We start from the raw sequence: 21173 nt of genomic DNA, 5'->3' as shown, positions 1-21173 counted from the left end.
GCTCGCTGGGTTAGATGGCTCATGTCTTATGGTGTAGTTTGCAGTAGCTCATTTTGACAGCTTGGCCCTGAAGAATGCCGGTGAATTGTCACCTGACGGCAGAAACATGTTGGCCCTAATACTTTCCACGCATACTGTACAGTGATTCTTTCACACTGTTACCACACTGTTTTTAATCTGACGCCTAGGTGAATACCATTAAACATTTTCTTCACCTTGGCGGTCATCTTAATTATCACCACTACACTTTTTGTTTTTTTGCACTGCACTATATCAGCACCACTTGCGGAGAGGACACATGCAATTTCTGAACTATGGCCTAGTGAAATAAAGCCAATACATTAAGGCTTGGATACACAGACCTGGTTCAAGATGTCCTAAATGACGAAGTTCCGCCATATGGGTGGGCTGATATGACTTATACAAGTACCTGACTGTGTCTCACCACAATGTGGTAGTTGATTTTTTGTAGTTCACTTATGGTAGGCTCCACTCAGCCCCTACGAGACCTTAACGTTTTTGTTGTTGTATAAGTATAGTTCAGTAGGGGTACGAACTTGAATGGTCATTAAATATAGTCCCTTAGACCCTCTTTTCACAGTTGTTTTTCCTCATGTCTGAAGCTGCCATTGATGTTTCCATTTTTGGTGCTCATTCGGCACGTGGGGCTATGGCTTCTAAGGCTTTTTCAATGGGTGTTACTTTATTTGACATCATGAAGGCCGCAAATTGGTCTTCTGATTCAGTGTTCAAAACCTTTTATTGCAAACCAATTGATCATATTGCTTCTGTGGTGGTGGATCAGCTTTGAACAAGCATAATCGGAGCCTCCTGTCCTGACATAGAATTCAAAATTTGCGAACATACGTGACAAGAATTTTCAATTCTATTAAGGACAAGGAGGAGAGGATTATCCCACCCGTTGTTATTGTTTTCTGCACATGTTATAATTTTAATGTTGCTATTCGCATATGGATTGTGTTTCTTACACTTCCTTGTTTTTTCTACCCCCCTATTTATGACTTCATTCTCTTTACTGGATGTGTATTACGGCTATATGTCTCTTTTCAGGTTCTGACCCGAAGTAGAGGTTTTCTGTTCCATCTGGCTTATCCTGCCTTTCGATTTTTTTTTTTCTGTTTCCGGAGCTCTTCGTCTGTCCGACTCCTTTGTTCTTTAGCGTGGACTACTGCTGCTGCTGATGGCTTCATGTTCCTGATGTTCAACGTTTCTTTTGGACTTCCTGTTTTAATTTGAACAGTTTTTCCTCACCAAAGAAAGAGGATGTGTTACTCTCTACATGACCTTTTATACTGTGGTCTCTATGGTTGACATGTGATACCCTGGTGTTCATGGGTACTGTTGTTTGTTTTTTATCTACAATTTTCTAATTGGCTGCTGAGCATTTCTACTAAAGAAATGAGAAAGCATAATCCTCGCCTCCTTGTCCTTAATAGAATTGAAAATTCTTGTCACGTATGTTCGCAAATTTTGATTGTCACTCATAATGCCTTGCAAGCACACACATAAACGCACTGAAAACGTGCAAAATGTAACATATAAGCAAACTCAAAATATGACAGATATAATACGGCAAAAAACACAGTTGATGGACAGAATGTAGAACAATGTCATACATTCACCCCAGTACAAGGATCTGGGCCTAAATCCATCGTTTTTTTGCACTCCACACCACCCTGGGTTAGACACTGGCTATATGCAAATAAGCTCTGACCCTGTGCCTCATGGGTAGCTTGACTCCAGTGGTGTGGAGAGCCTGGGACTCACGTCACCCCGAGTGTGCTGGGTATACCCTGTGCCTCATGGGAACAGTCCAGTCCGAACTACCAAGCCATGTCTTTCCCAGACCGGAATCAAGCATCCAAGGACCGGTTTCTGGCTATCAGCCTTCATCAGCCTGGATAGCTTGACTCCAGTGGTGTGGAGAGCCTGGGACTCACGTCTGAGTATACCCAGCACACTCGGGGTGAAAATTGCAAAAAACACAGTTGATGGACAGAATGTAGAACAATGTCATACTTTCACCCCAGTACAAGGATCTGTGCCTAAATCCATCGTTTTTTTGCACTCCACACCACCCTGGGTTAGACACTGGCTATATGCAAATCAGCTCTGACCCTGTGCCTCATGGGAACAGTCCAGTCCGAACTACCAAGCCATGTCTTTCCCAGACCGGAATCAAGCATCCAAGGACCGGTTTCTGGCTATCAGCCTTCATCAGCCTGGATAGCTTGACTCCAGTGGTGTGGAGAGCCTGGGACTCACGTCTGAGTATACCCAGCACACTCAGGGTGAAAATTGCAAAAAACACAGTTGATGGACAGAATGTAGAACAATGTCATACATTCACCCCAGTACAAGGATCTGGGCCTAAATCCATCGTTTTTTTGCACTCCACACCACCCTGGGTCAGACACTGGCTATATGCAAATCAGCTCTGACCCTGTGCCTCATGGGAACAGTCCAGTCCGAACTACCAAGCCATGTCTTTCCCAGACCGGAATCAAGCATCCAAGGACCGGTTTCTGGCTATCAGCCTTCATCAGCCTGGATAGCTTTACTCCAGTGGTGTGGAGAGCCTGGGACTCACGTCTGAGTATACCCAGCACACTCGGGGTGAAAATTGCAAAAAACACAGTTGATGGACAGAATGTAGAACAATGTCATACATTCACCCCAGTACAAGGATCTGGGCCTAAATCCATCTTTTTTTGCACTCCACACCACCCTGGGTTAGACACTGGCTATATGCAAATCAGCTCTGACCCTGTGCCTCATGGGAACAGTCCAGTCCGAACTACCAAGCCATGTCTTTCCCAGACCGGAATCAAGCATCCAAGGACCGGTTTCTGGCTATCAGCCTTCATCAGCCTGGATAGCTTGACTCCAGTGGTGTGGAGAGCCTTGGACTCACGTCTGAGTATACCCAGCACACTCGGGGTGAAAATTGCAAAAAACACAGTTGATGGACCGAATGTAGAACAATGTCATACATTCACCCCAGTACAAGGATCTGGGCCTAAATCCATTGTTTTTTTGCACTCCACACCACCCTGGGTTAGACACTGGCTATATGCAAATCAGCTCTGACCCTGTGCCTCATGGGAACAGTCCAGTCCGAACTACCAAGCCATGTCTTTCCCAGACCGGAATCAAGCATCCAAGGACCGGTTTCTGGCTATCAGCCTTCATCAGCCTGGATAGCTTGACTCCAGTGGTGTGGAGAGCCTGGGACTCACGTCTGAGTATACCCAGCACACTCGGGGTGACGTGAGTCCCAGGCTCTCCACACCACTGGAGCCAAGCTACCCATGAGGCACAGGGTCAGAGCTGATTTGCATATAGCCAGTGTCTATCCCAGGGTGATGTGGAGTTCAAAAAAACGATGGATTTAGGCCCAGATCCTTGTACTGGGGTGAATGTATGACATTGTTCTACATTCTGTCCATCAACTCTGTTTCTTGCAATTTTCACCCCGAGTGTGCTGGGTATGCTCATACGTGAGTCCCAGGCTCTTCACACCACTGGAGTCAAGCTATCCAGGCTGATGAAGGCTGATAGCCAGAAACCGGTCCTCGGATGCTTGATTCCGGTCTGGGAAAGACATGGCTTGGTAGTTCGGACTGGACTGGTCCCATGAGGCACAGGGTCAGAGCTGATTTGCATATAGCCAGTGTCTAACCCAGGGTGGTGTGGAGTGCAAAAAAACGATGGATTTAGGCCCAGATCCTTGTACTGGGGTGAATGTATGACATTGTTCTACAGTCTGTCCATCAACTGTGTTTTTTGCAAGATATAATATGGCAGCAGAAGGGTAAATTGTACTTACGAAAACCAACGTACATTTTAAATTGCTAAGATGTATTTCTAAATAGAGACTTGAACAAGTTCAGAAAAATTTCCAAATAGATTAGACAACCTGTAAACTAATGTCACATTACTTTAAAATTTTCAAGATGCCCCTATTTCGAGTTAAACAAATAGAATTCAATCTGATAAATATTTTGATCCAACATACAAAACAGCTGTGTCTAGTGCTCACAGCAGTCTTACTTTGCCTTTGTTCTGCCTTCTAAACCGCACCATTCAGAAATGGCCGACAAGTCTGCGTGGTCGCTTCCTACAAAACGGTTTCTTTCTTTCTTGTCCGTTTTTCCTTTCAGTGGCGACGAGGGGCTACTGCTGTGTCCTTGGTGTACTGAGACTGGTGTCTTTATTTCCTGGTGGTGGCCAGCTCGGATTTCAAAGGTGGCTGCTTGGAAGTCATGGCGAAGGAGGCTCTGCTGTGGAAGAAACGGATGTCTATCGTCTACGCGGGTGGGGTCTGGGTTGTGGTGAGCTGCTTCGGCTACAAATACATAAAAGATGAGTGGTGGACGAAGAAGGCTATTCCCGTTACAGGTGAGAGTCTAACAGGCAACACTGTGAAAGAAGAGGCAGCGCAAGCACAAGTTGGACACGAAGTGTCGATACAGGAATGAGACACATGATGTTAGATAAAGCTCTTGAAACTTTTTTTACTCTTACACAAACGTGTTCTGATGGGAATATATTTAGCTTTATTTCATAGACTACGTGACCAAATAGAAGTTTGAGCTAAAGTGTTGACTCCATTTTAGGGTTTTTCCGTTAGCTTAAACGAAAAAAAAACGGAGTTTAAGCTCTGCCCAACTCAAAATACCGCACTCTTTTGCAGCACCCCGTTGTAAAATATAGATCTTGTTTTATTTTGGAACCCAAGAGGCTGACAAAACAGCGAAAGCTGTCTCTGAGTCAGAGCCGCAATTTGCAAGGACACACACACCACTGCCTTCTCTTTGTCACTGCACTGCTAGGCAATCTGTTGAGCTGGCACCAGTGGGAAGAATAGCGAGCCTGCACTGGTGAGCAGTGTAAGGACCCGGTACCGGTCGATAGTGCGAGTAGTGTGAAGAGCCTGCATTGTTGCAGGCGTGATGAGCACGCATTGGCTTGCGGTATGAGTAGACCGCGTTGGCTGGCTGTGTAAGGAGTAGACTGTGGTTGGCAGTGGGAGAAGCTGGCATTGATGTCCAATGTAGGAGTGGACACTGGTGGGAAGTGAAAGAAGCTGGCACTGGTGTTTGGTGTGAGTAGCATGAATGGGTGGGCAGAGTAAAGAACAGGAGGGCAGAGTAAGTGCAGGTCTCTGTGGCAGTGGCGTAACGAAAATTGAGGGGGCCCCCCTGCAAAGCACATGGAGGGGCCCCCCCCTGCCCGCGGCGCGGCCCACCATGCCTCCCCGGCGGCGCAGCCCACCATGTACCACTTTGCCCTACCACCCAGAAATGTAGCATATTTTGCTTTGAAACCTCCAACATTTAAATTAAATGCCTCATTGCTGTCAGCACCACCCCTGCTGCTTGGCATCCTATTCCTCACCACCCTTTGCCCAAGCCTTCCATTTTGCCCAAATATGCCAACCTTACGGAGTCGGCTGTCCTATTTTTACACCATGTTGCTGTGTTATGTGACTGCACCCCTTCCTCTCTTGCGGGGTTCCTATGAGTAATAGAAGGCTGGTCCCTCACGCTCTGCAATTAGTGCTCAGTAGCCTAATGTCATTTACATTGCAGTTCCAGGCCCCAGAAATGCACGCCAAAGTAGCTGAAGATTCAACCAGTGCGTGGCTCGCATCTCTCCCAGGATACACACTCCTGGCACCTGCAGCTGACCCGTGATAATTCTTTATTTCCCTTATTTTACATATCACTTGTAGTCAGCTTTTTCAGTAAATAGGCATGCATTAATTGGCCAGATATCCATATTGCGGGAAGGGCAATGACCAGAGTGCTTTTGACTCATGAACATGGCTTTCTGCCAGTACATTAACATTTTTCGTGTGAACCAGCTAGGTTTAAGTGTAGGTCATTGTCTTTCTGTAGTTTTGGCTCCCGGTTATATGCATATTTGGACTTGTTGTCTAAAGGGACCATTGTTTAGAAAATATTTATGAATGAATGAGGTGGTTGTATATCACATCACGATGTATCTACCTCCTCACTGCTTTAAATGAAAAGGCAGTGCCAGGCTCTACGGACAAAAGTTGTTTACCACGGTACGACATGTGGCTAGGAGGTCGTCTTTTTTGGTGAAAACTTGGAGCACTATGATGTAAGTTATTGGGGTCATTTACTTTTAAGAGTCTGACAGCAGTGCAGGGATTTCCATATATTAAAGGGATGTTTGAATTTAGCTTAGTCATGGCATTATATACTCCTCAGAGACTTATAATATATATCCTCATAATGTATGACACATACTTTATCCCATTTCTGCTAATTATAATAATAATAACCTTTTAAGCCTCTGAGGAGTGACACAGGGCATCTTCACGCAGGCACCTCCTGCATCACAAAATGTCAGCACATACAATATCACACCCTTGGACCCCCAAAATTCCCCAAGTCAAACTCTCCCTCCCCCTTTGATGCCTTCATGTGAGCCACTGAGCCATCTCCTGAGATCGGTGGCCCACCCTTCACCCCCTGCAGTATACATCTCTTCTGGATTTCCATCCACACCCATGTCATGGTACCATTGTCTTCCTATTATTTCCTGTCTCCTCCCCTGCAAGCTCCTCGTGCTTAGTTTGAATCACTGTCTCTAAGCGTCCTATCCCTCCCTTGGCTGCCTTGCCTCCTGCCTCTACATCCTTTCCTTCCCCTCCTGTCTCCACAGCTCTATTGTTTCCTGTCATTACTCTCTTTCTGCGACATTTAGTGTTGACTAACATGTCAGAATGACAACCGGTATGCTCGCAACCTGCCTGACTCTCTCTCCTCACCATAATGCACTCGCAGCTGACATTGTTCCACCTACACCTATGCACGTTGTTGAACTTGTATTCTCAATACTGTACCAGTTTTTGCACTTAATTTGTAATGGCTCTATCCCTTTAGGCTACTTGCCTTCAATGCTCTCATTACCCAGCCTGCTGCATAGATGCAGACACCCACTGCCACTAAAAATCTCTACACTGATTATACAGCGCTCTGAAAAGGGCTTGGGTGGACTTTGCGCTATATAAATCCTTAAATATATACGCAAACAAAGAAATACATATATATACATACATAAATACTTCAGAAGTCGACGTAGAAATCCATCATGCTCTGGGTTTCTGACAAGGTAGTAATTAAAACTCTGGCTCGCGTGTTTATTGTGGTGAATCTCCGACTAAAAGAGGTATTTACATGTATGTTCATGGTCTTTTAGAAAACTGAGTGATGCGTGTCGTCGTTCAATCTCGCAATGACCAATAATCAGCTATTACCGGATATTTTGGAAAGCATGGCTTACTTATGCTTTTGGGAGCATCCTTGGTGGTTTTTTTATTTCAAAGTATTTTAATCCACTCTTCCCTTTAAAAATGCGGTCAAATACATGATTGGCACCAGGCTATGGGCAGCCCGGTCTTACTAAAGTGTACAACTATCCACAATGTGATTCTTTATCCGAAATGAGGGGGGTGGGGAGTTAAGGATTATTTGGACCTCCTCCTCGGCCCCTACTTGGCTATGAGTGACAAAACATGTTAGTTATGGCACATTACAAGGTGGCCTAATGCAGCACTGTTTTTTTGTAGCATTTATCCCAACGGGATAAGGTATCACCTTGGAATCAATTCTTCCCCCCCACTCCCTAGGCCTGCCCCCCTCTTGAGAACCTCGTATTTAAAGGAACAGACGTACAGTGTGCGTGCAATGAAGGAAATGTTTCTGGGACAGAACGGGATGGGTGTAGTGATTTCACTCTCTCAAGAAAGAACGTCCGGGTACACAGTGCTGCGGGTTGAGCGCTGAGGCAAGTAGTGTGCGATGTTCTAAGGAAATGTACTGGGTCTTTGTCACACATATCTGCAGTGAGGTAATAAAGGGTATGGCCCCGTCCCCCCCACCCCATATCCCCTTCTCTCCACCTGCCTCCTCCCTCCATGTCACTCGGTAAAGATTTTTGGAATGAGTTACACATGCACAAACACTGCCAACGTCTGTACCCACCTCCATGCCTCTCCCCCTCTCTCAATAAGGCCCCTGACAGCGCCTACACACAGATAGCCTCTCCCTCCTGTCGATGCGCCGTGCCGGCCTCCCAAGGAGAGGGCAGCCTCGCCTATGGCTGTCAGCCTGTTGGAATCCGCTGACAGAACCGGTTCCGAAACTGGGGTCTCCCTCTTCCCCATGCTTGCAGAAGGCATCACAGATCTCTGGAATTCCTTGATGGAAAAACCTCAGTCGGTACACTCATTCTCCTGAGCTGGGCCTGGCACCCTTCCCAGCCTCTCCCCGCCCCGTCACCCACTGCTGCCAAGTCCTCTGCGACTTCCCAATTCTGCCATCGGATTGCACACTGAAAGCCGACAGACGGACAGACAGATGAACAATGTTTTATACTAGTGTGGCCTTCTATACCGCGTTTAGATACAGCGAATCACGGAGACATTTATTTGTGTCTAATTAACATAGACCAATGTAACCTGGCACTTATTTCATTGACCTGCCAGACACTGCCATCAATTTCTCTCTTGTGTGTGCTGTGGGTTAGAGGCCGGTGGGGTGGTGTTTGTTGAAATTAAAACCAGCACTTCGGTTAAAACGTAGGATAAGGATGTTGCACTCTAATAGTTCAATGCAAGCTATACACAGAAGTGCAAACGTCTAATATGCCTCATCATAACTGACGAAGTATGAATCTCATTTTCTTGTACAGTGGAATTGTAATTTGTTATTGATGGCAAAGTTGGACTGTGGAGGCAGGCACTTACTTCGGAGTGTTCGGATTCGGAATCGGAGTCGACACAGACAGTCACAGTAAAGTCCTGAGCGTGGGCGGGCCTGGCTGCTTTGTCTGTTGCTGGAATCGAAGTTCGTTGTTCTTCTCTGTTGTCCCGCACCCCTGATGCCACACGCACCTTACTGAACTGAGTGCTTACTGTTTATTGGCCCGCCGGCTATTGCGCATGAGTGTTGTGCGTGCGTGCCCTGGGGCTGCCTGGCATTGCTCGCCACTCAGCAGCAGCCAGCCCTCGCCCTGCTGCCCACGCCCCCCACGCTGCATGCGCATACGCGGCGGCGGGCAGAACGGAAAGTGAAAGAATAAGTCAGTCAGGCAGGACTACTCAACTCGGACTCTGAGTGAAAGTGAAAGTGTGTGCGCGCCACGCATCCACCCTCCCGCCGCAATTTCATCGATTGGAATCGGGCGGGCTCACTCAGTGTAATAATAACATTAAAGTGCCTCACAGTCCGAGTCCGACACTCACAGGCCACGGCCGCAACCACCCCCCCCCCCCCCCCACCATTTCGGACTTGCTCTCGGGGCCCCGGGCCCCCGCACCATCGAAGACTCGGGCCCCAGCCGGGGCCCGGCACGCACCATTTAGAAGACTCCCAGGGGCCCCGGCCGGGCCGCACCATTTCGAAGAATCCTCTCCCAGGGGCCCTGGCCGTGGCCCGCACCATTTCAAATACTCATAGGTGCCCCTGCCGGCCGGGGCCAGCGCTGCGCACCATTTAGGAGCCACAGCAGTATTGTATTACTTACGTGAGGAGGGGCCCGGCCGGGGCCCCCCGGAGCACGAGGCCCCCCGCAATGCGGGGCCTGCAGGGGCTTGTGTTACGCCCCTGCTCCGTGGGTAGTGTCAAGGGCTTGCACCTGTGCGTAGTGTGAAGTGCTGCAGCATTGAACAGTGGAAAAGGGTGGGACTGGTGGGCAGTTTCTTTACTGTTGGGTGCTTTTATAAGTTGGCACTGGTAAGCGGTGTGTCCGGCTTGCAAAGGTAGTCCGTGTAGATGGTTCTAGGAAATGTAAGAAGCTGGCACCGGTGGGAGGATGTGGGCTGTGGGAGGATCTGGCATTAGAGGACAAATAGGAGCTACCAAGGGTATACAATGTATTGTTTTTTGAGGCAACAAATTCACTACTGATTTTCAAGACATTTGTTATACAAGACAGAAAGCCCATGGGAGACAGGTGACAACAGACCAACACACTCGAAGAAAGCTACAGAAAGAGAAGCCAGATCTCGCCTTTGGCATCACTTTAATATATACTTCACGTTTTGTTGTTGTTTTGTTTTGGAATAACATTCAATTTCCTTGTGTATAATAATAATAAATTCTTTATTCGGTTTTTATCATTGTAAAACCATAAAAGCAACAATATGAAATAACAGCGTAATACATACATTTAAAAAAAAAAAAAATATCTGAAGAAAGGAGATTCACTCAATTTTTTAAAGGTTCTTCCGGTGGCTAATAATACATTTTAAAAAGTTCAATATATGATAACAGGTGCGCTCAGAGTCTAACATCTGTAATGAAATCATAGCCGGACGGCATTGTCTGAAACCCCAAAATTTTAGTAATGGAAATAACCAGATTTTCCTGTGAGGATGGAAATATTTACAGAATAGTATCGTGTGCATGCACGTTTGTGAGGAAATCTCATCGCATGGACATAAAGTCAGTTTTGGTTCCCAATTGTTCGCTTGTGGGAAGGCCACTAATCTGTGAAAAAGATTGAGTCTAAATCTGGTCAGGAGCATCTTGTCATATGAACTAATTTCCAGTGCAAGGTAAGGCTGAATTTGTGGCGTTAACTGTACCATATTTGCGTGTTGCACAGATTGTTTATTTGAAAGCAGAGTAATTCTGAGTGTCTCTAGGTGGCTCATTGCTTTCTGTTTCAGCTCTTTCTTGCTTAGCTCGGTCAGAGTTGCTGGGGTGAGATAAAATCTTTCTAGGCCCATGTCTGTGAAGAACCGTTTGACATAGGTAAGCCAGGCTATTCTGTGCGCGTGGTCCAGTGCCATTGAATCCTCTAGAATGGCCTTGGTCAACATTTTCTTGTCGGATAACCAAATACGCCTCCAGAGTAGCAATGGCTGAACTTTTATTAAGTCCTCTATGTAAGGGATTCCCAGTTCCATATGACATGCATATGTGGATGAACACTTAGGGGCAGATAGAAGATATCTCGTAAACGAGTTCTCAGCTGTTTGGAGAGATCTAATGTCAGCATGTCCCCAGACACCGGCCCCGTATAAAGCGATGGATTGGCATTTTGCAGAATAGATTTTTAGCATCTCGACTGGTGGTCTCCTTCCGAGTCTTTGTGAGAAGTTCATCAGGGCAATAATGGCTCTCCTAAAAAGATGTCTCCTGGACTCAATGGCTGCTTTCCAGTTTAGTCTTTCGTCAATCATTATGCCCAGGTAGGGGTACTGTGGAGTTCTCTCAAGTTTTTGGTTGTTTAAGATGATGTTCTTTGTTCGTTTTCTCCCTCCACCTGCCACCATAACGAAAGTTTTTTTAACATGTATGTGCAAATCTAGTATGCCCATGAATTTGGCGTATTTATCCAGGGATTTCTGGAGTTCTATAGGTGTGCGAGCTAAAATAACTGCGTCATCCGCGTAGAGCAGTGCCGGAATCGTGCGTTGTTTTAGTCTTGGCAGATCCTGCCCCCCGCTCAGCATCTTCTCTTCCAGCCCGTTTGTGTACAGGGAGAAGAGGAAGGGGGCTAGGACGCAGCCCTGCCTGACTCCTCGCTCTACCTTGAATGACGCAGTAAGCTCTCCCTTTGTCCCATAGCGCGCACTCGCAGAAGCGTCCGTATATAATTCCCTTAAAAAGTCCAGGAGTGGGGGATCCACCCCCATATTTCGCAAAAGGGTCCATAGCTTCAAGTGGGAGACGCAATCGAAGGCAGAGGACAGGTCCACGTACACCATGTACATTGTCCCCTGCTTCGCGTGGATGTACTTAGACGTGATTAAACTTAAGTTGAGGGCCTGTTCTACGGTTCCAAACCCTTCTCTGAACCCGAATTGTAAGTCCGATAGAATCTTTCTATCATCTGCCCATTGTTGGAGTTGTTCCAGGATTGCTCTGCCAACTACTTTTCCTACGGAATCTAATAAGGAAATCGGGCGATAATTTCCTTGTGTAGCTATGTATCTTTGCTGAGAATAATAGACCTATGCACCCAATATTTCTCTAAAAGATCATTCATACTGTGAAAAAGCCCGAGCACCGATCTTTGTTGTTAAGCATTGAGTTGCATAAAAGAGGTTGGGCAAAATCGCATCCTTTACGGACTAAGAAAGTGAAACAATTTCCTTACCCAGGCCTACTGTTCTTGTATTATCAACATTGTCCACTTAGTGGCACTAAAGAGTCACTTTCCAATCTAAAAACGAAGTAATTGCTTATATCCGATAAGTGGGTATTGAGCACAAAACTAAGTAAGCATAGGTATAGGGAAAAAGATGAGGGGGACTCGGGATTAGAAGTCTCTAGGAAGTATGGATGGCGTGTGGTCTACAACTGATAGGTTGTCCATGTGCTCACAGTCCAGAGTGAATATTTACTTGGTATTCGGGAGCCGGTAGGTTGCACCCCTGGGCGTCTCATAGTAATGATCGGGTCACCCAATTCTACATGAATTATACATCAAAGAACAGCTAATATAACCAGCTCTGGCTAAAAAAAAAGAGCTTATACAATTTCTAGAAGAGCCTCTTGTAACCGGTGATGAGCACTTAAAAGCCACAGTTTAATAGCATTCTTAATAATGATTATTTAAATCCAGACTCTCCCACTTCTGCCTGCATTTGGACAGTCCTATAGAGACTGCAGCAGGGCAAAAATAGGGGGGGGGGGGCATAATGATCATGTAGGGTTTCGTACCAGGCAGTACTCACAACTCTCTTGCATTTCTGGCACTTCACTGGTGGTGACCCTCCACCACTTTGAAAAACTCGACATTCTTGAAAACACTGGACAACGCCTAACAACAACACAGACAACCTCCCGTGCGGCGCTTCACAGCGAGTCAGTTTCCTATGGAGGCCTTTACGTGCCCTACTGGGGTGTGCTCACTTGTGTCTGTCTCCTAAGTGGCACGAGTTAGCAAATACTCACACCGCGTGGAGCATGTTTATTAAATGTTTTTCTTTCTTATTATTATTGCGTTAGTCCTCTCCTGCTGTCCTTAATAGCCGGATTCAAATTGCTCTGGCAGGCGAGGGCCAGAGGGGAGCGGTGCCAGCGAAGCGAGTTTAAGAGCATCCCGGACCATCGCCACAGGCTGGTTGTACATCAGTGAAGGCCTTTGGGTGGCTAATTAGATTTCTCCTTAAACAAGCTGCTGTCTGAGGCCTAATTAAGTTGTGTGCACGCGAGGATGAAGCGGGGCTGGGGGGGTTGGCGCGGCCCTGAAAGTAACTTCAGAAAGAGAAAGTGTTCTCCTGGGGCGGGTTGTCACGGCCCTGAAAGTGACGGCGCGCGCACACTAGCGAGTGGCAAATGGCAGCTGTGCATGTCACGCGCTCTCTTTTGCGCGTGGTAGCACGCTGGTCGCGGCTTTGGTAGCACTTCTCCAAGCAGCTACTAAATGTCTCGGCCAGATCAGTGCATGGGCTGAATCAGGCCGAGACCTAAAAACAGAGTTTAAGCTCTGCCCACCTCAAAGTAACGCACTCTTTTGCCGCACCCCGTTGTAAAATATGGATGCCTTTATGATTTGTTGTTATATACCACAATATTAAAGGTTAGTAGCAAATGTAACAATTATTATTATTGAACTCCACTTAGTGTAGTCAGCACAGACAGGCTAGCTGGAATTATGAGAGTCTGCGGCTTGAACGATTTCCACATAATTGTGGATTTACCATAATTGCCTCATATCCTCTGTAGTGTCTTGTGAGTTAGAGAAGATGGGACCCTTTTGGTCCCTGATGGACTCCGTAGAACAGGGATGTAAATACTTGGACATGAGGGTAGAATTCATGCTGTAGAATGTTTCAGTTAACAGCTACATGCTGAGGAATAAAGACGTGCAATACCAAGCTCCATGTGTTGGGTGATCACTTACATGTACCCGGGGTGGGAAGGACGCTACATCCACCACCTTCAAACTAATTTGCATATATTTTACATTCAATGCTTCTTGCTTAAACTTATAGGAATTTTCTTAAAAAACGAATGCCGCAAGTGGTGCACTCAGTGGACATCTATTTGCTGGGGTTAACTAGTTATGTTATAAATTGATGTAGTGGTTTTATCCAGCTCTTCAAACTTAAGTGATACCGAAGCACCGGGAGCCTGTGGAATTTTGGTGCTCCACAAATAAACTTGGTCAACATGTAAATACAATAACAATTAATACTTTAGAGTTAAACGTAAATTTGAATTTAAAAGTATTTATTGAGCGCTCGTACACCAGGCGGTTTCATGGCGCTATTGAGGAGAATTATTGATTCCTGAGTTAGAGGGTAGAGCGGTTTAGATTTTAAAAACCTGTGAAAACAGATTAGTTTTCAAGATGCTGCGTAACTCCAGGTAGGATGGTGTTGATCTCATTTGGAGAGGTAGAGAATTCCAAAATTGCGGAGCAAGGACGGAGAACTTAGAGCCTCCCATTCTGCTCTTTTTGAACCTGGGCACCACCAAGAGGGACAGAGAGGAAAAACGCAGTTGTCTGCTGGGGATATAGGGTACGATTTTAGACTTGATAAAAGACGGAGCTGTTCCCGCAAGGGCCTGGAACGTAATGCATCCCATCTTAAAAAGGGCCCTTTCTCTAATAGGGAGCCAATGGAGGGATCTTAGGAGGGGAGTAGTGTGGTATGAGTTGGGTAAGCCATAGACCAGGCGGGCAGCTTGGTTCTGCACCAGTTGGAGCCGCCGGATGGCGTACGCGGGGGCGCCATTGTACAGGACGTTCCCGAAATCTAAGCGGGAGAGGACCATAGCCATCAGGATCAATTTAAGGGCTGAAAAGGAAAAAAAAAACGTGAGATCTTTCGGATAGTGCGCAAAATAAAAAAACAAGAGGAAACCACCGAGCTGATCTGAGAGCGTAAAGTGAGTTGTTGGTTGAGGGTGATCCCCAATGTCTTAACAGAGGGAGAAGAAGGGGAGGGACCAAAAGAGGGGGGCCAAAAAATAGGAGACCAAGGGTTGAGTTTACCGCCAGTGAGAAGAAGCTCGGTCTTATCAGGGTTGAGCTTGAGATGGTTAAAGCTCATCCAATCCCTGATAAAGACCATCACTGACTGAAAATTATAAATAGAATCAGAGAGATTAAAAATGAGCTGGAGGTCATCGGTGTAATTAAACACCGTGACCTCCATCCTCTGCAAGGCGAAAATAAGCGGAAAGATATACAAATTAAAAAGAAGGGGGGAGAGAGAAGATCCCTGAGGGACACCACATTGCACTTTACGGGCCTCGGAGGAAAAATTCGCCAGATGGACTGCCTGTGAACGATCGCTCAAAAATGAGCTGAGCCAGTCCAGGGCAGATCCTCCAATGCCTGCCGCCTCGACACGGGAAAGAAGGATGGTGTGATCCACAGTGTCGAAGGCGGCCGACAAATCAAGAAGAACCAGTGCCTGTGGAAAATTAGTATCTTGCCCCTCTCTGAGCGTGTCTATAACAGAGACCACCACTTTTTCGGTGAAATGGAGAGGGCGGAACCCTGCTTGGCACGGTGCGAGATAGCCGCTGTCCTCGATGAAAGAACTGAGGACTTTAGTGGCGTGGCGTTCAAGAACTTTGGCCAGGTAAGGGAGAAGAGAAATGGGCCGATAATTTACTAGCGCTGTTGGATCTGCGCCTGTTTTTTTTAAGATTGGGATGATGGTGGCTGATTTGTGACATGGAGGGACAATTCCTAACTTAAGGGTCTCATTGAGAAAGGTGAGGGGGGGGAGGGCAAGTTAGGAAGATGTCGCGCAAGATGTGAGCCGGGCAGATGTCGGAAGGGGAACCAGACTTGACGCAAGGGAGCAGGGAGAGGAAGATTTCTTTAGACAGCGGAGCTATATGGTCAAGGTGATAGGTGGTGGGTCAGGGTTTAGGAAAGCTGGGGAGGGAAGAGGAATGTTGACCATAATGTCTGCAATTTTGTTAATAAAAAAGTTATTCAGCGAGTCGCACAGGGGCTGGGAAGGTACCGGCTTGGATGTGGTCCTGTTCGAAGAGGCCAATTCGAAGACTGTGGCGAAAATTTCTTTGGGTTGGTTCTCTGCTCGGAGGATCTTATTCGAGAAATAGCAAGTTTTGGCGTCTAGGATGGCTTTCTTGTACTCGGCCTGGATGGAGGAGTACAATAATTTGGTGGCGGTGCAGTAAGTGCGTCTCCAAGCACGTTCTGCAAAGCGGACAACCAATTTTTTCTCCTTTAGTTCTGGACTGAACCATTTGTTGACGTCATGGGCGCGTCTTACCCTAATGCACATTAGGCTTCACAATAAAGTCTGAGAAGTATTAAAATGAAAATCCTGAAAGTTCATTACAAGTTTAAAGGCATTGCAGAGAGCAAATAAATGGCTAATTCAGTTATTCATTTGTTATATCTGTATATGAAGCTCAGAATAAAATGCACTCCATGAACTAGCATAACATAGTAAGTCATAAATCAAGGATCAGTCGGACAGAGTGTTGCCTGCTAAACTTTATGCGAAAGTGAACCCAACACCCTCTGAGTGAAGCTCATTTTGTAGGGTAAAATATATTAAGTTCTATGCATTTTGGTGTGAACGTGCATAGGCCCCAAAGTCCTAGCACATCATATTACAGTTTAAAATCACATTTGTCAGCACTGCGGCAGAGCCTTTTACAATACAGTTTCCATCCCTGGTGCGATTTGCCAAAAAATATGCACTCTTGTAAAAATCCTGCGATTTTCACAAAAGTGCCCGCAACATATGTTTTAAAAAAAAAACTTGGCATTCACCCACTACTGGCTCTGTGCTGCCACTGAGACAGTAAAGGGAGGGTGAGCACCGACCAGCAGGCAGCAGAGTTGTTAAATTCCTCTGTCACCCGTCTTGGAAACACACAGAGCCTCCTCCTGTGCGATTTAGCCTGCAGCCACCTCACCCATTAGTGTGCCCCCTTCATACTCTGAAGGCCCCTGCTGCCCAGTACGCACAGGTTGTTTGATGCCAAAAACAGTAGGTTTCATATTGTAATCTACTCTCTTTGGCATCAGACACCCTCCAGTTCCAGGCGCTGTGCTGCTGGAGACTCTTTAACGTTACAGACTGTGATATAGCCCAGTCTACAGCAGTGACCGAGCACAGGCCTTCCCTAATTTTGTGGCGGACACATTTTTTGCCCACCACAAAAATACAGTGAATTTTGAGGTATTGGGCCTCAAATGTTGCTTTTTTTGGGCACGAAATTTGCACCCAAAGCTTCAAAATCTTGGAGGGTCAGAATAGGTTAGGCCTTGAGAATACATCAATCAAACAGCATTTGTAAAGGCAACACTGTCACCCCTATCTCGGTGCTGTGTCTCAGTCGAAGAGCCAGGTCTCTTTCTGAAGTATGCCAGCTGGGGGTTGTAGGGAGCTAGGGGCTGGGGAGGTTGTTCCAGGTCTTGGCAGTGATGAAGGAGCGGCCACCGCTGCAATGGATGTCGAGGTGTGTGTGCGAGGGCGATTGAAGAGGAGCGCAGGTGTCTAGCAGGTTGGTGGAAGTTCAGTCATTGTTTAAGGTAGTAGGTCCTAGGTCGTGGAGAGCTTTGTAGGTTTGCATGAGGATCTTGAACTGGTATATTTTCTGGATGGGGGGCCAGTGGCGGTCTCCCAGGTGGGGGGGTGATGTAAGTACGCTTGGGGAGATCCAGGGTGAGTCTGGCTGCAGTGTTTTGTATGGTCTGGAGTCTAGTGAGAACCTGGGTGGAGATGTCCGCCTAGAGGGCGTTGCCGTAGTCGAAAGCATTCAACTTGCTAGCACCACATGAGAATGAAGCTTGAGAACGATTCATCATGTTGTACATAAGAGAATGATATTCTGTTCAAAACATTGCCTACAAAGTATCTCCTTTTTTTTTTTTTAATCGAGGCCTACATTATTTATATTAAAATAAACACAGTGTCCCAGTTAGATATCTCAAATTCCTTATGGTAATACATGTAAGCATTTTCCTTGAAACCACATCACCAAGATTCCTGTATTCAGGTGTTTAATATGTATGTGCGAAATTTAGTTTATGAAATTTCATGTAAATACCGCATAATACTTGGCAGCTCACGAAATTCACTTTGCAATATCTTGTTTGAATATTTAACATTTGAGGAAACCTCACATTCAAGTGTCATGCAAGATACCAGCAAAGGGACTGGTTTGAGGTGAAAAAGTATCCCCTTCAACATTTTCTTTTGCTTGTACAGCCTCCTTCAGAAGAACATTTTTTGCAAAAGTTGTAGCCGGGCAATTTGGAAATTTGGTATAATGCAAAAAATGTTTATTTCTCAAATTTTGTAGGCATAGTAAAACATGTAATGCAGGCCTTCTGTTAAATCGATACTAATGATGTGTACGTTTTCCCCAACAATAATAATCGGTATTAAAATGACAAAACAAATAAAGGTGCAACTGAATGAGTTGCATTACGACGAAAAAGTGCTGTTTTTTGCTGCAAATTTGGTTCTACATTGCAACATAAATGCAGTGGCCTTCAAACCTAGAGCATTGAAAGGCTTAGTTTGCTAAAGCAGCATTCAAACGTGTGATCTTCCAGTTGTCCTTGGATAACTACAAAAGGAACATTAACTACTGTTTATTACAGCTTATACAATATTTATCTCCGTAGTAAAACTATTCATTTAATATTAAATAGTAAACCACGTAATCTCAATAATAATTTAAAGGAATAAAATCTTCAGAAATAACATTTCTGTAGCTAAACCAGTGTGTATTTGCTCTGAATATCAATCAAGCTTATGTAGGGTGCATTGCATAAGTTTATGTAAACATTTTTATTAAGGCTAACACACAAAAAATCACTGCTAGCTTGATGTAAGAAATAATATATCGTTATGAATGTGGCAAACATGGCAAGGCAAGAAAAAACAGAATCCAAAAGCTTAAAAAAAAAAAACTCACACACACCCAACACCTGCAAGTTGTCACTGTTCAAACATGATTGAAGTAATCCCTTTCTGATTAAATATTGGCTTCATGAACGCATGCTAACTTCACCCGTAATATAGAATTAAGAGTTTGCCCAAATAACTTTCATTCCAGCAACCACTGTTAGGCGTTCCCAGTTGTAAGTTTGGAGTTTGGTTTTCCTCCTTTTTAGGGAACATTTGTAAAACACACAACCAGCTGTAACCTCCTCTGGGTTTCTGGATTTTTTAGGTCGAGGACCGTAGGCTGCGCTTGCGCAGTCTCGGTCAGAGAATTAATGTTTTCAAGAGTGGGGCTTGAACCCGCCCCTCTTCTCCATTGACTGGCTTCCTAAACGGAGGCCAGCCATTGGAGGAGAGGGGCGTCACTCCGTTCAAGCCCCGTCTTTTTCCGATTCGGGGGCATGTTTTTTGCGTTCTTTCTCGCCGTGACGTCATCAGTCACTCAACAAAAAACACGCCCCCCAGTCGCAAAATGGCGGCTTGTTTCTCTGAGGCATTTCTGCTTTGCCTCGGAGAAACGTGGTGGTGTGGAGCGCTCCTCAGGGAGACCGGCGTGCTGGCAGCTGAGAGGCCCTGCTGGCTCGGGTGAAGCATTTTTAAGATTGCCCCTGAAATCACCACCGCCGGTCCCGAGTAAACAACCAGATTCAAATTACCCGCGAGCCGTGATGAACGAGTTGCCCAGCAGGATGTCAGCATCACACCGAATAGAAGAGTTGCGCTCGACTCAGGAGGAGCCCTCCTGTTCCCCCGTGCAGCGCCCTCAAAGTCACCTAACCCAGAGACCGGAGGTGCCTCGCACCGGCACCCGCCTCAATCTCCCAAGGTAATTCTTAGCGCAGTGCTGCATTGGGCGGGGAACGGGCTGCGGGTCGGAGGTTGCCCAGGCAGCAATTCTTAGACCGGGCCGCCGGGGACTGTATTAATTTGATAGAAGGACCTGTGGGGTCACTCACCTGATCGCGGGGTCTCTCCCCCCTCCCCTGGTAACATACGTGCCCAGCATGGCCTTGTGATACCGGGACCTTTTATTCCTGAACTTGGGGTAAATTAAAAGCATTTAAATAACCTAACCCCCGCATGATTAACTCCAGAGTCCATACTGTGGAGAAGTGTGACTCAATGGTTAGAGCGGCAGACCCTGATGCAGAGGTCTGGCCTGGGACCAGGGTTCAATTCCCGCCTCGGCGGGTCTTGGGCTCAATTTCCTCGGACCTGATCATTCTCGCCTCGGTGCCTATTCTAATCATGGGTCCCACTCTGCAACTCTGGGCAGTAGCTTGCTTAATCTCCACAATGGCCCCAACAGCGCTGGGATGCTTCACCTTGGGGGAGCCCAGGAGTGGGCATTTCACAGGGAAAAGCCAGGAAGGGTTCCACAGCGGTATGCGTACAGCGCCAAGACACCTCATGATATAAGTGCGCTATACATGTACAAATTCATTTCATTTCATACTGCAGCTTTGCCGGGTTCAAGACAGCAGCTCTCCTGCCCCCTCCCCGCCTGTGTGCCCAGGCATGGCCAGGCACGGCCGGCTCTAGACTGCTCCTGGCGCCCACATGCAGCTTCCTGTGTGCTGGTTGCAGCCAGGGGGTGCCCGGTGCCTCTAGCGAGTTTGCACTCGCATGCTGGCCCGTGGTACTGCACTCGGTACCCAGAGAGGAGCCGAAAGGGCTCGGTGCTCTGTGGGCGGCTGGGTGGCGCTACCCTCCTCCTGCTGTTACCTCCGAGTGTGTATCACCAGCTGTGAGACTCGTTCGGTGCCAGGAGTGCAGGAATGTGTTTTCCACCCTGCTCGAGTACCCCATCGCATCAACGGAGAAGCGGTACTGGACAGGCTAGTGGCTAAGCTTGTCCCTTTAAAACTGATCAGAGCGGAGTTATGATCCTAGCTGCCCTATCTTCTTGACAGAATTGTGTGATCCTGAGCAGATCACTAGGATCTGCAAACAGCTGATCGCACAGCACAGACTGAAAGTGTCGTAAGCATAAAAATAGACCGGACTGTATTTGCCCCGCACGTAAGCGCCTAGAGGCCACTCACTTTGCTGTGTTGCTCTATACAGGTGTTCACCCTCTTATACAATAGTGCCACTGCTTGTCATCCCGGTTTTTCTGTGCCTCTGTTCCCCCGGTTTTTCTGTGCCGCTGTTCCCTCGGTTTTTCTGTGCCTCTGTTCCCTGCTTGTCATCCAGG

General features: G+C 46.6%; 1 protein-coding gene across 1 annotated transcript in view; it reads left to right on the top strand.

The window, feature by feature from the left end:
• Positions 1 to 4229: 4229 nt before the first annotated feature.
• The window catches only part of SMIM26 (small integral membrane protein 26), a 40103-nt gene continuing 23159 nt past the window's right edge, over positions 4230 to 21173 (top strand). The window contains exon 1 of the mRNA XM_086925321.1: positions 4230 to 4422. Coding sequence (XP_086781447.1) covers positions 4287 to 4422 — 136 coding nt within the window. The 5' untranslated portion in view covers positions 4230 to 4286. The remainder of the gene's footprint in view (positions 4423 to 21173) is intronic.

The sequence above is a fragment of the Lissotriton vulgaris genome, chromosome 6 (genome assembly GCF_964263255.1).
Source record: "Lissotriton vulgaris chromosome 6, aLisVul1.2, whole genome shotgun sequence".
In the NCBI taxonomy this organism is placed as follows: Eukaryota; Metazoa; Chordata; class Amphibia; order Caudata; family Salamandridae; genus Lissotriton; species Lissotriton vulgaris.
Note: the sequence above shows the minus strand (reverse complement) of the source record. Positions and strands in the feature narration are given on the sequence as shown.